Source organism: Sceloporus occidentalis, unplaced genomic scaffold (assembly GCF_023333645.1).
Source record: "Sceloporus occidentalis isolate IW3139 unplaced genomic scaffold, rSceOcc1.0.p SCAF_6, whole genome shotgun sequence".
Taxonomy (NCBI): Eukaryota; Metazoa; Chordata; class Lepidosauria; order Squamata; family Phrynosomatidae; genus Sceloporus; species Sceloporus occidentalis.
Window position 1 is genome coordinate 105,820,915 of NW_028316986.1, and position 15,587 is coordinate 105,836,501.

Below are 15,587 nucleotides of genomic sequence, written 5' to 3' on the forward strand. Positions count from 1 at the left end.
GGATAAGGTTCATTTCTGTATACCAAAAAAGAGCAGTTCAACATGTTTCAGCAAATTTTTCAATAATTTATAATATGCATATATGAAATGGAATTCTGGTCAAGTAACACTTGCATTAGTAAACAAACATATTTTGAACTTTCCAGAGTGCAACGATGACTTTTTCTTACACTAGCTCACACTTTTCTTACAATTTCCAATTTGGCAGCCAAACTGTTTTGTTTTGAAAACATGCTTCTCAGGCTTATTTGCTCTTCCCTGTTATTCTCTGTTTTGCTGTTCACACAGCTCAGTAAGAGATTCTAGAGACAACTGCTGTTTACCTTGCCTGTTGTAGGACAGGAACACACAGCTATAGTAGGATGCTTCACTCAGAGACTTTGTTAATCTCAGTTAAACGTGCCTGTACTGTTATCAAGTCTGAAGGCTGGCATAGTAAGTAAGGAAAGGCACAAGTACTTATGAGTAGGGACCTAGGGTACATCTACACTGTAGAAATAATGCAGTTTGACACCACCTTCACTGCCATGGCTCCAGTCTACAGAATTCTGGGATTTGTAGTTTTGTAAGGCACCAGCACTCTTTGATAGAGAATAAAGACCTTGTGAAACTACAAATCCCAGAATTCCACAAGATGAAGCTACAGCACTTCAATTCATGTCAAGCTGCATTATTCTACAGCGTAGATGCATCACACCTTTATTTATTTACTGTATTTATACCCCATTCTTCAGCCAGAAAGGCTCTCAGAGTGGCTTATGGATAGTTAAATTAGACATTTCCATGCCCTCAGGCTTACAATCTAAAAAAGACATGACACAAAAGGAGAAGGGAATGGCAGTGGAAAGGGGAATAAGCCCAGCAGTTTTTCTTTCCCTCCGGGGCTTGGACAATGGCAGATGGACTGAAAGAAGGGCTCTTTTTATTTTAGGCTAGGCCTGATGAAGCTGACCAGTCTTTCTCTTCCTCCAAGGCCTGGACCATGGCAGATGAACTGGACCCCAGATATGAAAACTATTTGTATGTAGCTCTGCTAGAAAGTTGCAGCACTTAAGTAAAAACATATTTAGAACATTGATCCTAATGACTGTAGATTCACATTAATTTGTATTCAAAATTCCCCCTCCACACTTCTAAATTAGTAACACATTTCATTATCACAATTTTCCTCATCCAGTTTTCCGCTATTCCCCTTTCCACAGCCACACCTGCTCCATATCCACATTCCCAAGTGTAAGTAAGCACTAACTTGAGGGGGATGAAGAGAGATGGGAAAGATTCCTCACAGTCAAGTTTTAATGAATACAACCCTCTGTATGCTGTTATTTACAATTATACTTCCAGGGTGTCTCATGCAGACACTTCTTTCAAAGGGAAATGAATTTTCACATCAAAAGAAACAAAACCAAGAACAAAATCCCCAAACACTGCCCTACCCCAAAGCCCTGAACTGTAGCAGCATCTTTAAGACTAACAGGTTTATTTTAGCACGAGCTTTTGTAAATTTCAATTCACTTCTTCAGACATACTGATGAAATTAATATTAAAGCACCCATTCCTTGTCAGCTTGGAAAGAAATGACAAGCAAGGTGCCATAGGGTTCTCTCTTGAGCCCAGCATTGTTCAACATCTTTATAAATGATTTCAAGGAACAGAGGTCATGCTTACAAATTTGCAGATGACACCAAACTGGGAATGGTACCCAATACTTCAGAGGACAGAATCAGGATTCAAGATGATCTCAGCTGATTAGAGAACTGGGCCACAACTTGAGAAAAGGAGAAAGAATTCCAACAGGGATAAATGTAAACGACTACATTTATAAATGTAAGATACTATGTACAGATACTACACTTAGGCAGGAAAAATCTAATGAATAAATATATAATTAGTAAAATTCAGGTTGGCAGTAGAACTTGTAAAAAGGATCTAGCTGTCTTAGCAGATCACTCCGTGGTGTAATGTGACCACAGAAAACAATGCAGTACTTGGCTGCTTCACCAGTAATGCTCAGATGAAAGAAAGTAAAGGTAACACTGTATGTTGCTGTGCTCAGATGTAAAGATTTGAAAGCTCAAGGGGAATGAAAACAGGAACATTTAGGAGAAAAATGTTTTCCCCCATTTTTTGATTCTGTGAATTAAATGAATAATGGTTAGATAACTATATAGCCCTATTTTAGTAGTTGTGTTACATTTGTTTTTTATATTGAAATGCAAGATGAAGATGTTTTTAATAAGATTATGCATAAAATAGATTATAACATCATATGGAAACACTGTATTGAATATTTGTTTATAGAAGGTCAAGGTCATCCTCCCTGAAATACCACAAGGGAAAAAAGGCAATATTACTCTCTATAGATTAATGGGTTCTTTAATTTTAAATGGTGTACATACATCATTAAAAGAATCACAATTATGTTTTTAAAAAATCAATATGGAAACAGTGGAGTTAACTGCCCCCAAATGGAAATGCCAGACTACACTAAAGAATCAAGCAATGGTCTGATTGTCAAGCTTATGAAATAAATTCCCAATGGACCATCTTCAATGAACAGTTTTGAGAGCTATGGTTCCCATACAATATCATCTTTCTTCAACACTGACTGAAGCTTTTGAGCACATTTTAATAGCTGAAGAGAACTTGTGCTCCTGTTCGCACAACAGGTGCTGCGGACACCATGTCTTGGGGTGACAGTAGTCTCTTTAGTTCCTTTTAATTCATCAAGGTTTGGTGCAGCACTGGCTACTTTCCTCTTCAGTTTTTGAGCCCTCTGCCTCTTCTTATAAACCTAAAAAACAAAACAAAACAAAAAAGTCCCATAATAACACTGAAGCAAAAACATGAATGTTTTAGCTCAAACAGGCATTATTTATCAAATCAGTTTGACTAAGGTATACATGTAGTAATTGTTCAGATATCCTTAGGTATGATACAGGAAGGCCAAGAAAACAACTCGTTGTTTTTTCTACAATACTGAAACTTGCTTATGATGGCTGGGTGAAAGCATAAGGACCAAACTGGTTTAGTCATGTTGGTTCTAGTCTACCTAGTTCAGCATTCTGTTTTCACAGCAGCCATCCAGTTGTCTGCAAGACATAAGTACAATCACACCTTCTTGGTTGTGCTCCCAGTAACTGCTGTACTTAGGCATCCTACTTCTGGTACTGGAAGGAATACACACACACACACACACACACACACACACACAGTGACTGATAACCCACCCCCCATGAATTTTGGGTGCCTCTTCTAAAGGCACCCGAGCTTGTGGCCAGCTATCTTGTGGTAGTTAAATCCTCTAGTTTAATTATGGTGTGTATAAAATACCTTCTCTTGCTGCCCTGTTTCTTTCACCATTCAGCTTCCACATCTTGAATCATTTTAGATAAGTTTGTCATATCTCACACAGGTATTGCAAAACTTCCTCGTAAGGGTGCTGCATCAGCATTGTGACAATTTTAGTTGCTTCTGTGTCACTTTTTCCTGTTTTATACTTCTTCTCCCCCCGCCCCCCACCTTCAGGGGCAGTGACCAGAACTGTACACAATATTCTAAATATAATTGCCCCATAGATTTGCATGAAGGTAAAATGATACTACCACTTCTGTTTTCCTTTTTTATTTATATCCAACATTTTATATCTAGCATTCACCTGTTTTAAAAAGCAGCTATTCACTTTATTGATATTTTGGCTGAGGTGCTGACAACAATCCTCATCCTTTCTTGTTTTGGTCAGTTGCTTCCAGTTCAGATCTCATCAGTGTATCCATAATACCAGGATTTGGAGTCCTGATAGGTATCATTTTATACTTGCTTATAATGAATTTATTTTGCTATTTGAACACTTTCAGGCTCTTTGGAATTCTATCCCTGCCCCCTTAACCATCCTAAATAATTAGGTGTCTTCAGTATGTTTGGCTACCTCACTACACACCCTTAACTCCAGGTAATTCTGATAGAACAAAGAATAATTAACATTTTGAGATCTTGTCCATACAGGAGGAAGAGCTCTGAAGATTTCTCTTAGGTGACGAAGTAGTTGTGTACATGCCTGATTTTGAATTGACAAGGGATAGAAAGGATACCATAGTCAAGATTAACTTTCAGGGGGGGAAGTCCACATATGTACTCACATGCACATGTGCCTACTCATGCTACCACAATCCATCAGAAGACTGTTTACGTGACTCCTGAACAACATGTAGTTTGGTCCTCATATTCGCAACAAAATAAAATAATCTCTGTTCAACAAACTAATTTTATATACAGGCATACCTCATTTGACAAAACCTCTGACAAACAAGCTCCTTTTTACAAATTCTTTATATGCCCACCCAGCTTTCCTTTACCCCTCATTCTTTGTCTAGCTAGGGTTTTTCAGCAGTATTGTCACTGGGAAGAAACACAGTGCTGTACTGCAGGAACATGTCTGTAGTAAACAATGTGATAAAACGTAAGCTAGAAAAGAATCGGATTTACTTTAACTGATCCTACTATAGCTGCGTGTGCCTATTTACAATAAGCAAAGTAAACAGCAGCTGCCTCCAAAAACCCTTGTGTGAGCAGCAGAACAGAGAGAAAAGGAGGAAACGGATAAGCCTGACTCACCAGCTGGCCCTAGCATGTTAACAAAGCATAGATCTGTAAATTTAGCTACTAAAATAAAAAAGTGGAGGTTGGAGAAAGAAAAGGTCATCCCTGGATGTATTTCTTAAGAAACCTTCAAATGATCTCTAGAAGGTTCAAATTCTTTTGTTCAAATACACACACACACTTACTTACTTACTTATCTGGCCTACTTGTTTAATTTCATTGTATATTTTGTTAGTTTGAATTTAAAAATTACTAAAATATGTTGAACTGCTCTTCCCTCCTGTAATGTCCAAACCTATCCCTATTTTTTCTATGTTCTTCAGTCTCTGGTCCCTCAGAGGCCAAGAACACATTGTCAAGTGAGGGATACCTGTAATATTGTCATTGTGCTTTGATTTTGCACTTTGTACAATCAAAATACAAGTCTTTTAAATCTACAAGGAATTTTGTACCAATTGTCATTTATACATCTGCCTTATTTTCCAACTCTTTGCTTACATGTTCTTGGTGTTTTTTCAGTTTTGAAATTTGCTCTCCTTTAACCTCCATCTGCTTTACAAGACAATCCAGTTCCCGTTCTAAGTCTTCCCGAATGTCTTGATCTTGAGTTTCTTGTATCTGCTTTAACAGCTCTTGATGTTCACTGTTGAACACAAACATGTAATCAAAATTTTAATCAGCCAATCCAATCCACTGTCTTTACTATGAGTGCTCCCATCTGCTCTTCCTTGTAGAATTCTTAACTACTCATATATTATCATGCAATCATTTGTTAAGATGATGAGTGATGAGGCCCATGAAAGCAAGAGACAACTTAAATACTGCTAGGCAATATCACCTTTACCAGAACCTATTCTTCTTTAAGATAGTGACATTTCTTCCCATAACACAGCATACATGGCATTTTAAAGTGATCTCTAGATAAGATGCCATTATCTACACACACACATATATATATAATGTAGAGATAATCAGTATCTTTTCTAGAGATCAGTTTAACCATAATCTTTATATGGGTGCTATTCTGGCAGCCTGGTTCCAAATGACAAGTTTTCAATAAAACATTTGAAGAATAAACACAGTGAATAATATATTACTGAAAATTATTGAAACTCCAGATACTGCAATGAGAAGTAGAAACACACTCAGCTTACAGTTGGGCACTATACTACATGTGTCCTACCGTTAATCACAGTAAGAAGTTAGCAATTAACAATGTGGCTTTTAAATTTTATGACTCAAATGCTTCCAGAGGTAAGAATTCATGCCATCATGACTTAGATGACACATGCCTCAGCTTCACCCCCATGGTGCCGTGATGTCGCGCGCTGCACCACACAGCGTGCATTGTCACAGAACTCCTCTGGTGCTGCATCCATATGATGCAGCACCGAAGCAGCACTGCCAAGCTGTGGCAACATGGCTATCAAGCTGTTTGCAGAGCACAAAAAGGAGCCACTTTTTTACAGCTTCTTTTTGTGCCCACCAAAAGCTGGATCAGGGCCGTAGCATGCAGTTGCTGCAGTCCCAATCCAGCACGAAAAGGGACGGCCTGTAGAGTCCTTTGGAGACCAAAATAAGTCCTGAGAACTATTTATGTGACAAACACAACTAGAAAATGGCCAGATTACAGAGAACAGCAAGCAAGCAGCAATACAGAAAAATCAAGCCCACAAGACCTTAAAAAAAGCAGTAAAACCACAAAAAGCAGTAAAATGTCCCCCTAAAGAACACAATGCTACTTCAATCTCTCCAGCTTGCTTCTGAAGTTGTAGAGTGTTTTCATGACAACTAAGAACAGCACAGCTGGGATCCAAAGAGTTAGTCTGGGCATATGTGCTTTTCATCTTTGAGCAGAATCAACATACATGACACTTTGCTCTGCTTTTTATGTTGTACTAATATCCACAGGAGAATACAATTTTTTTTAGCGCCATTTGTGAAATCCTTTTTTGAACTGAATAGATGGTTCTTAGCTTCAACAGTTCATTCTAAACATACAACTTCCCAGCTATTTATATATACCAACAAATAAATCAATACATACAAGCTCATTTGTCCCAGCTCATCCTGCATGATCAAGAGAAGGTCAGAAAGACTGTCTGTCGTCGAAGAAGAAGTGGTGCAAGATACTGATCTGGACAGAGCAGCCCTTCTTGAAGTCCTATTTTCAGTCCCTTCTGGATAAAGTGAAGTTACACATGGACTCCGGTATTTCATCATATGTAGGACACTTTGAACATTTGCAACAACAGAGTGACTTGAGCTGGCAGACTTGTAGAAAAAGTAGCATATTAGAATGTCTCTTTAAAAAAACAGTAACTTAACAGCCATTTAAGAAGATACATAGAGACCTTACCTTCCCAGCAACAAAAGGTAGCGTTCCAGTCGATTGGGGTGGCGGTGAGCCATGGGTTTTCTTCAAATCTGGATTTTTCTGAAGATTAAAACTAGATTTATTGCTGTTTTTCAAGAAACAGATAGAGTAGAAGTCCCAAGCATGCCATTCAATCATCACTGTCCATACTGATTTTGATATTACACTTGTCCCTCCATATTTGCTAGGGTTAGGGGCACAAGACTCCCATGAATATGGAAAAAATGCAAATAACAAAAGTGCCATGTTTTTACTTAAGAGGACACCTCTCTAGGAATCTCTAGGTCCTCCAGAGCAATTCTGTGGTCAATGTCCGACAGACAGTGACCATAGAACTGCACTACGGGAGCTACAAATGCCTAGCAGCGTATTCTCTCTAGGAGGATCTAGGTCTTTCAGTACAGTGTTCAGTTAAAGTTGACCACAGAATTGCACTGGAGGACCTAGATATTGCTATAGAGAACAAATCAGTGAATAATCAAATCCGCAAATATCAAAGCTGCAAATAAGTTGGGATGAGTGTATACTGGTTGGGAAACTGTGAAGAAACATCCTTGAATTTGCTAGTAAATACTGCTATGCATATTATTTTGGATTTAAAAAAACCTTAAGAACTATCATAGTAAATGCCTTTGCTGATGCTGTTCTCAAGAGAAACATTTGTACAGTGGGCCCTCTGCATTCACTAGAGTTAAGAACACAGGACCCCAGTGACAGTGGAAAAACTGCAAATAAAAACACACTACATTTTTTAACTGAGAGAACACCTCTCTAGGAATCTCTAGGACATCTAGTGCAACTCTACAGTCAATGCCTAGCAGAGGTTGACCAAAGAATTGTGCTGGAGGACCTACAAATACCTAGAGAAGTATTCTCTCTAGAAAACTCTTGTCCTCCACGGTCATACTGGAGGATCTAGAGATTCTTAAACAGAACATATTAATCATAAACATATTAATCTGTGAATAATCAAAGCTGCAAAAGTCAAAGCTGCAAGTGTGGAGGGTCAACTGTATTTTATCGTTATTGCCACAGGGGAGGTTTTCAGAGCAATCCAAGGAATGTTCATCTGTCTTAACACTTGGGAAAATGAAGAGCCTACTAAATAAACATCGTTTTTTGTTAATGACAATAGTTATACACAGATACTGGGAAGAGATCTTAATTGTATTACAAGCTACCTTTACTCCATGTTTGCCAATTCTTCTCTTCAACTACAGTGGACTCTTTCACATGGCGAAAAGTGATAGGAGCATAGTGGGATGCTCCTGTCACTGTCACACAATTGCTTGAAGATTATCAAATGACATCACACTATGTTGTCTGATAATCGTCAAGCAATTGCACAACAGTGACGAGAGCATCCCACTATGCACCAGTCACTTTTCTCTGTGTGAAAGAGTCCAATGATGTGTATCACATCTAAAGCCTTTCCTGGGATCTTCGTATTTGTTAAGAGACGCTTTTTAGAGGATGCAGAGAAAGAGGAGGAAAGCCTTCCTGGACAAGTTGAAAAATCTTAATGAAAGGCTGATGTAGGCTTGAGATTGGGTGCAGATTTTTTTTTAATCATTATCATATTTATATCCTGTCATAAATCAGAACATCTCAAGATGGAGTACAGGAAACAAAACAATGTAAGCACTGTAAAACAATTTTAAATAGTCTAAACAAAAACAGATTAAAACAACATACACAGCATGCACTACATCAAGCCTCTATCACTTCATCAGGTCATAGTTTCTAGACCCTAAAATGAGGCTTTGGTAAAAAGCCAAGTTTTAATTTGGCACCAAATTGAGGCTTGGATCTCATTTCTGTCAAAGATGACTATTTGATTTAAGTTCCCTTGACATATATGAATGTACTCGACATATTACTACTTTGGGATCCAGACCAGCACTTTTAAGAAACAACTACTTTAAAATGCTTATTCAGTGAGATTTAACTCTTTGTAATTTAAAACAAAAATAAGATGTCTAATGGAAAGTGTTGGTTCTGTCAAACTTCAAGTATGGCCTAATCTCACCATATTTGTTTCACAGTTGATAACAGCCAACAAAAATAAGTTGATTTATAATTATAAATACTGTTTCTGAAACGATGCAGCTTTTGTTATCCACAAATCAGACAATATTGCACTTAAACTGGATGAAGCAAATGGTGTTATGATAATTATACTACTACTGTATATACTCATGTATAAGTCTAACATTTTAGTAAAAAAATTGATCCAAAAAACTTGAGTCGACTTAGACACGGGTCAATATAGGTACTGTAAGAAATATACTTTAACTCTTATTTTTTTTAAAAGGAACCATCCCCTGGTGTTAGGAAACATTGTAATCTGTCCTGGAATCCCCACCTCTATTCTCTCATCCATTTAGCCTTTATTTTGAGTACAGTTATGCTTGCTAGAATTTTGTAAGTTCTTTGACATTGTTATCCTTTGCATCATCCTTTAAATCCTTTGTTACATGCCCCTAGATTTTATTCTCGATTTATCCATGTGTAATATCAAAATCCATAATTTTAGCCCTAAAACTTGCCCTCGACTTATACATGAGGTTGACTTATAGTCGAGTATATAGGGTACATTCATTCATAAATGTCACCAGTAGTTTGACATGCCCCATGAAAAGAGCTTAGAGCAAGAATAAGGCAACCTGATGTCAAACTGTCAAAATCCCTGACCATGCTCGTCTGGATTTATAGAAGGTATAACAGAGACCTTTTATGCAACATATTGCTTTTTCCTGGCTAACAGCTGATAAAAAATTGTTTTGGAAATGATGGACAAATGCCTTGTTACAGACTTCAGATGATTAATCAAGCACTGGCGAAAAATAATCAAACATATTCTAAAATGTGTTAGAAGGTAAATTTTAATATTGGTCCAGGTGTAATAATATAAGCCCTCAAACACAGTCTCTAATGGCCATAATCCTCATTGCATAAGGCTTGCAGAATTCAAGTTCATTGATTTGAAGAGTGACTACAGTAGACCAAGAAAGGATCAAACATGGCAGTAAAAAGATCTACTTTAATATCACTCCCTCGCTTTCTCTGTCCTCTTGGGAGCATTAATGAAACCATTGCATAAAAAAACAGGAAGATATTACTTCCCCAACTTCAAGATATATTCATTAACTTTTGTTTTACCTTTACAACTTTCTTCTTCTTGCTTTTTTTCTTCATATCTTTTTGTGGTGAAAATGAAGACAGGAGAATTCTGTTCATCTCAAGTCCTGTTTGCAGCTGAAGTTAAAAGCAACAACAGTAACAACAATCAGATCCAGTGCAGGCTTCTATTTCAATCCACAGCTAAGAAAATGAACAGATTCTTAGAAAGGCCTAAATATCCTAAAGGCACCAGATCTGTTCTTGGAAGCTAAGCAGGATCATCCCTGATTAGTACTTGGATGGGAGTCTGTTGTAGGCAGAGGAAGGAACTGGGAAAACCACCCTGAGTATTCCTTGCCTAAGAAAACACAATGAAATTTAGGGGGTCGCCATAAGTTGACAGGCCACTTGAAGGAACATACACACAAGAAACAAATGCCATTAGAATTTATTATGACAGGTGTCTAATGTGATACAAGAGATCACTGGGAGAATAATAGCTTTTATACCATCTCGAATTTATAATTATTATTGTGAACAAGGATTGGTTTCAAAAATCTCATCTGTTCAATGGGTTAAAAATGCTCTTTAGCATATGCTAGCAAAGAACTCCTGACAGACTTCTAGATGCTTAAACTCATTAGCAACATCTGCTCAGCAAAGAATGCTTATCTTCCTCAGCGTCAATTGTAAACATTTATAATAGTGCTGACATAAGCAGTCTCCTCTGTTACATAGAACTTTTCAGGTGCAAATTGCTTTATTGGTGTTTTTATCCAGCTTCATACTTTTACAAAGCTCCATATCTATCAATTTGGAGACTTGGAACTGGGGCTAATAAAGCTACTCCAGGCATACATCTAGCCTGGTGAGGAACATGAACAATATTCCACTATAATATATCAATCTAACATGTTAGTAAAGACAGAAATACTCCTTTGTGTATATTAGACCAAAAGCTGTCTAATGCTGGACGGAGCTTTATGGGTCAAACTCTGCAGGCCCCTAAAGAACTGGGGGGGGGGGGGGAGAGATACTTTTTGGACTATAACTCTCAGAATCTCACACACCCCCCACCGAGATTCTAACAGCTTCAGTCTCAAAAAGATTACATTTCTAAGTGGTATGATGTCCAGCCTATGATGTGACAGAATTTGTGCCTTGACACCATGTGCAACACTGCAGGCACTAAAATAATACAAGTCTTTATATAGAACAATAGCTGCTGGGTCTGTCCAGCCAGTTTTATTGCTACAGAATCACTGAGACTATTCTGTCAAGCTGATGAACTTCTTCAGCTCTGGTAAAATAGGTATGCATTAGCTCAATTAAGATCCACTGTGCATTTTTGTTAGCTTTGAATAGCAGGAATGCCCCCTGAACCTGTGACAGGTTTTGAGACAACCACATTCACAGTTCAGTTAGTGCCAAATTATTTTTGGTAGTAAAAAACAACAACAGTAAATCATGATAATATGCAGAACACAGAGTCTAAGCTAGGTTTATACACATGGCTGAGTAACATACAAGTTAACTCCTCAAACATCAGTATTAGTGGGGAAGCCAGACCTCACACAACTATTCTCTCTTCTAATTCAAAATGCAGTATTTCTATTATATGGAAGATGGTGATAATTAATTCTTACAAGATAGAAAATTTAAAAAACAAACAAACCATAAAAGTTCTGAAAGCAAAGCAAGGCAGGGAAGGGAAATGAAAATTACATGTTTCCTTCAGACTTAGTATGAATAGCCATAAGTCCAATAAAGTACAGCTGTGTGTCATGGTACAGTTGATCTTTGGTACTGTGGCCAGGTAACACAGATCTAAAGCAGAGATGGGAACTTCCTGTTTCACCTTTGCAACCAGCTCTTCTTCCTCACTCACCTGTGCTGCTTTATCTTGAATTAGCTTGCGCTGATGTTGCTCTTCTTGAAGCTTCTGCTCTAGGCATTTGATCTTTTCCTTTGAGAAAGAAAAATAGAACAAAATACAAGAGATAAATTTAACTAAATCACGTTTAGGAGGACAAAACTGACGTTATTTTGAAGACTTCTACTGAAGCGTTCCAATATATGAACCAAGACTGAGATATAAAACCAGAAAGAAAAATACTGCACTCTTCTCTTTTAACATAGGGTGCATCTACACTGTGGAAATAATGCACTGTGACACCACTTTAACTGCCATAGCTCCTCCCTAGAGAATCTTGGGATTTGTAGTTTTGTGAGACACCAGCACTCTTTGGCAGAGAAGGCTACAGACCTTATAAAATTGCAAATCCCAGGATTCCATAGGATGGAGCCATGGCAATTCAAGTGGTGTCAAACTGCATTATGTCTACACTGCAGCACCCAAATAAACACCTAAATCCTCCATTCTCCCCTCAGCCAGTCTTACAAATGCTACAGTGTATAAGAAATCCCACTCATTGATTGTTACTGTATTTACTTACTTCTGCAGTTTTCTGAGTGCTAGTAAGTCTCCAACATTCTTTTTCCAGAATTTCAAGCTTTTCAAGTTTTGCACATAACTCCACCTGATCCTGGTCCTTTTCCTTCTGAAGCTGGATCTGAAAAATGTGCACAAGGTTGATCCACTATGGGGCTTCTATACAGAGATCTGTTCATTCATAGAAATTTGTACAAGCTCATGCTACATGTGGAACAAAAGAAGAGCCAGATACTTTTTTTGTTGTGTACATGACAGCTGCCACGGAAAACAACTTTGTATGGATGAGCCAATATAATACAGAAAGAAGTGCAGACTTACGAAGACTAAATATAGACTTCACCCAGCTGAACATTTAATGTTCCCTGAGCAATGTCCATGAAGACTGAAATGCACCTAGTGACACAGACAGCAATGTATGTTTTGATATTACACACTTGTTACTCAAAACATCTTTATGCAACAACCTGTATATAACACTCTGTTGCATTTAAACATCTTGGGATCAGGATCAAAAATGCCAATTTCTTTTACTGATTTGTAGAGGCTGTTGCTAGGAAAATAATTTATGTTTACATAATCTTTTAGCCAAACACACTTAAACCCCCAAGGACTACAAACAGATTACTGAGTCATTTATTGGATGTTAGAACATTTCTTTATATGTATCCTAAGAAAATGAAAAGCTTCCTACTTCAATACAACAAATAGCTTAGAAAAGGGTACTTGGAATTTCAATCTATTTATTACTTATTTAAACCAATTTTTCCATCAAAATGTCTCCCATGACAGCTTAAAGATTAAACTATTATTAAACTCTGGTTTTAAAAAATCTAGCCAGAAAATTTGTCTGGTCATTTTCATTTATACCCTCTTTGTCTAGCAGCTCAAAAAGAAAGAGTTGAAATTTGTCATCTGTAGGATAGTGATGGCTTAAATTTAGCAAACAGATGAATTATTACTAAATCTGCAGGAACCACTAGAAAAAGGAATTCATGTTCTAACTATTTCAACAAGCAAAGTTAAAGAAGAAAAATGACACCAGCAAAGTTGGACTACAGCATTTCTGATAAAGGACAATAAATTAGTGAAAGAAAGTATACAAATGTGGAAGATTAAACATGTGCATACTTGCTGCTCTAGCACCTGCTTCTTTTCCAACTGTGCACTGATCACCATTCTCCTCATGTAATCTAGCTGTTTTTCCAGCAAGGAGCAACGTGTTTGTGCTGCCCCTAACTGCATGCTCACATCTGGAAGAGAGAAAAAGAAAGGTAAAACACAAGCCTCAGTTCATCTCACTGGTTTGTTCCCTAATTCACAACATATTACATGACAATTCTGTTGAAATCAATATGGCTCCTTTATTGTTTTGACTACAGCTTGGTCCTGATCCTGATCCAGACTCAGGATGCATCTATACTATAAAGGTAATGCTATTTGACGCCACATTAAGTGCTGTAGCTCAACTCCATGGAATCCTGAGATTTGTAGTTTTACAAGGTCCCTAGCCTTCTCCACCAAGAGTACTGGTGCCTCACAAAACTACAGATCCAAGATTCGGCAGAATGGAGCCATGGCAGTTAGGGTGGTGTCAAACTACATTACTTCAGATGCACCCTCAATCTTATCCATATGTGCTACTTTTTTTGTTTATCAACACATAAAGTGCTTTGGCTGCTTTAAAACATCAGGAATTCATAAAAGTGCATTAACTACCACAAAAATGTACAAGTATTCTTAGAATCATAGAAACATAGAGTTGGAAGAGACCGCAAGGGCCATCCAGTCCATCCCCCTGCCATGCAGGAAATCCAAATCAAAGCATCCCCAACAGATGGCCATCCAGCCTCTGTTTGAGGACCTCCAAGGAGGGAGACTCCACTATACTCCGAGGGAGTGTGTTCCACCATTAAAAAGAAGTAACAGAATCCAAATTTGTTTTATTAAAGAAGGCAAAAGAAAATAGTACATAAGTCTAACCATAAGCCACACTTTTTGCTTATTAAAGCCCGTTATCACACAGTATCTCAAAAACATAACATGAAAATTTACTAGAGCAACTAGTAAAGAAGTTAAAGGCAAATTTGCAAAAAAAACCACCTTCAATCATGTGATAACCCTATTTACTACAGGTCCTAATTACACATTAGAGAGAAAGCAAAAAGAGCATGGCAAAGCAACATGAACACTTATTTCAGATTAACTAGAACAGGAATGTCTGGCAAGGTGTCATCAGTGCTAATGGAAGCTACCTTTCCTCTCCTGTGTCATTTCTTCATGACTTATATCTTTCTCATTCGATTCATGTTGCAAAGTCCTTTTGTACTGGGCTGCTTCTTTCGACAGAGCATTCAGGTCATCTTCAGCCTGTGATCGTTCTAGTTCCAGGCGATGGATCTTTTCTTGAAGAGTTCTGAGGGCTGCCACTAGAGCTGATGAACAGATAACTTAATCCTTCATTATTATTTTTAAAATATATTTTTAACAGTTCTGATGTTTGATATTAATAAATCAAAGCTATCTAGATTGTAATATTACATTGTTGTTGTTATTGTTGCTGTGTGCCCTTAAATCATTTCTGACTTATGACAACTCTAAAGCGAACCTATCATGGGGTTTTCCTGGCAAAATTTGTTCGGAGGGGGCTTCCTTTTGCCTTCCTCTGAGGCTGAGAGAATTTGACTTTCACAAGATCACCCAGGGGTTTCATGGCAAAGATGAGAATTGAAACCTGGTCTCCAAAGTTATAGTGCAACACTCAACAACTCCAAGATTACATTCTCAGTCATTTTATTGCTGTATATTTGTCAGAAGTGTTGAATTCTTTGAAAAATGCATTTCCCTTTACTTGTACAGAGATTAGAAAACCAAAAAGGTATCAGGCGCATGATGGTTTTTCACATCTTCCCTTGCTGCTTCCAGTTTAGTTATCACTGTCATTCAAACTGTAGTAGATAACTGATGGAGCATACAACTGAACATCCTGCCTTCACCACCCAAGAGGAAATATTATTGATAAAACCTGCCAATCCC

At 37.7% G+C, this 15,587-nt stretch overlaps 2 protein-coding genes across 7 annotated transcripts in view; both read right to left on the reverse strand.

Annotated features, from left to right (window-relative positions):
• LOC149311230 (uncharacterized) overlaps window positions 1-1,745 on the reverse strand; it is a 121,764-nt gene extending 120,019 nt beyond the window's left edge. The window contains exon 1 of the mRNA XM_089530598.1: window positions 1,669-1,745. The gene's annotated coding sequence lies outside the window, so the exon portion shown is untranslated. The remainder of the gene's footprint in view (window positions 1-1,668) is intronic.
• Window positions 1,746-2,381: 636 nt separating this feature from the next.
• CEP57L1 (centrosomal protein 57 like 1) overlaps window positions 2,382-15,587 on the reverse strand; it is a 39,131-nt gene continuing 25,925 nt past the window's right edge. For 5 of the 6 annotated variants that reach the window (XM_089530601.1, XM_089530606.1, XM_089530604.1 and 2 more), the window contains 9 exons: window positions 14,807-14,986; window positions 13,683-13,804; window positions 12,556-12,672; window positions 11,988-12,065; window positions 10,139-10,234; window positions 6,959-7,036; window positions 6,647-6,873; window positions 5,098-5,242; window positions 2,382-2,794 (listed from right to left, as the gene is read on the reverse strand). In XM_089530601.1, the coding sequence (XP_089386727.1) occupies window positions 2,570-2,794; window positions 5,098-5,242; window positions 6,647-6,873; window positions 6,959-7,036; window positions 10,139-10,234; window positions 11,988-12,065; window positions 12,556-12,672; window positions 13,683-13,804; window positions 14,807-14,986 (1,268 nt within the window). In that variant the 3' untranslated portion in view covers window positions 2,382-2,569. The remainder of the gene's footprint in view (window positions 2,795-5,097; window positions 5,243-6,646; window positions 6,874-6,958; window positions 7,037-10,138; window positions 10,235-11,987; window positions 12,066-12,555; window positions 12,673-13,682; window positions 13,805-14,806; window positions 14,987-15,587) is intronic. The other variant, XM_089530603.1, reaches the window with a different exon arrangement.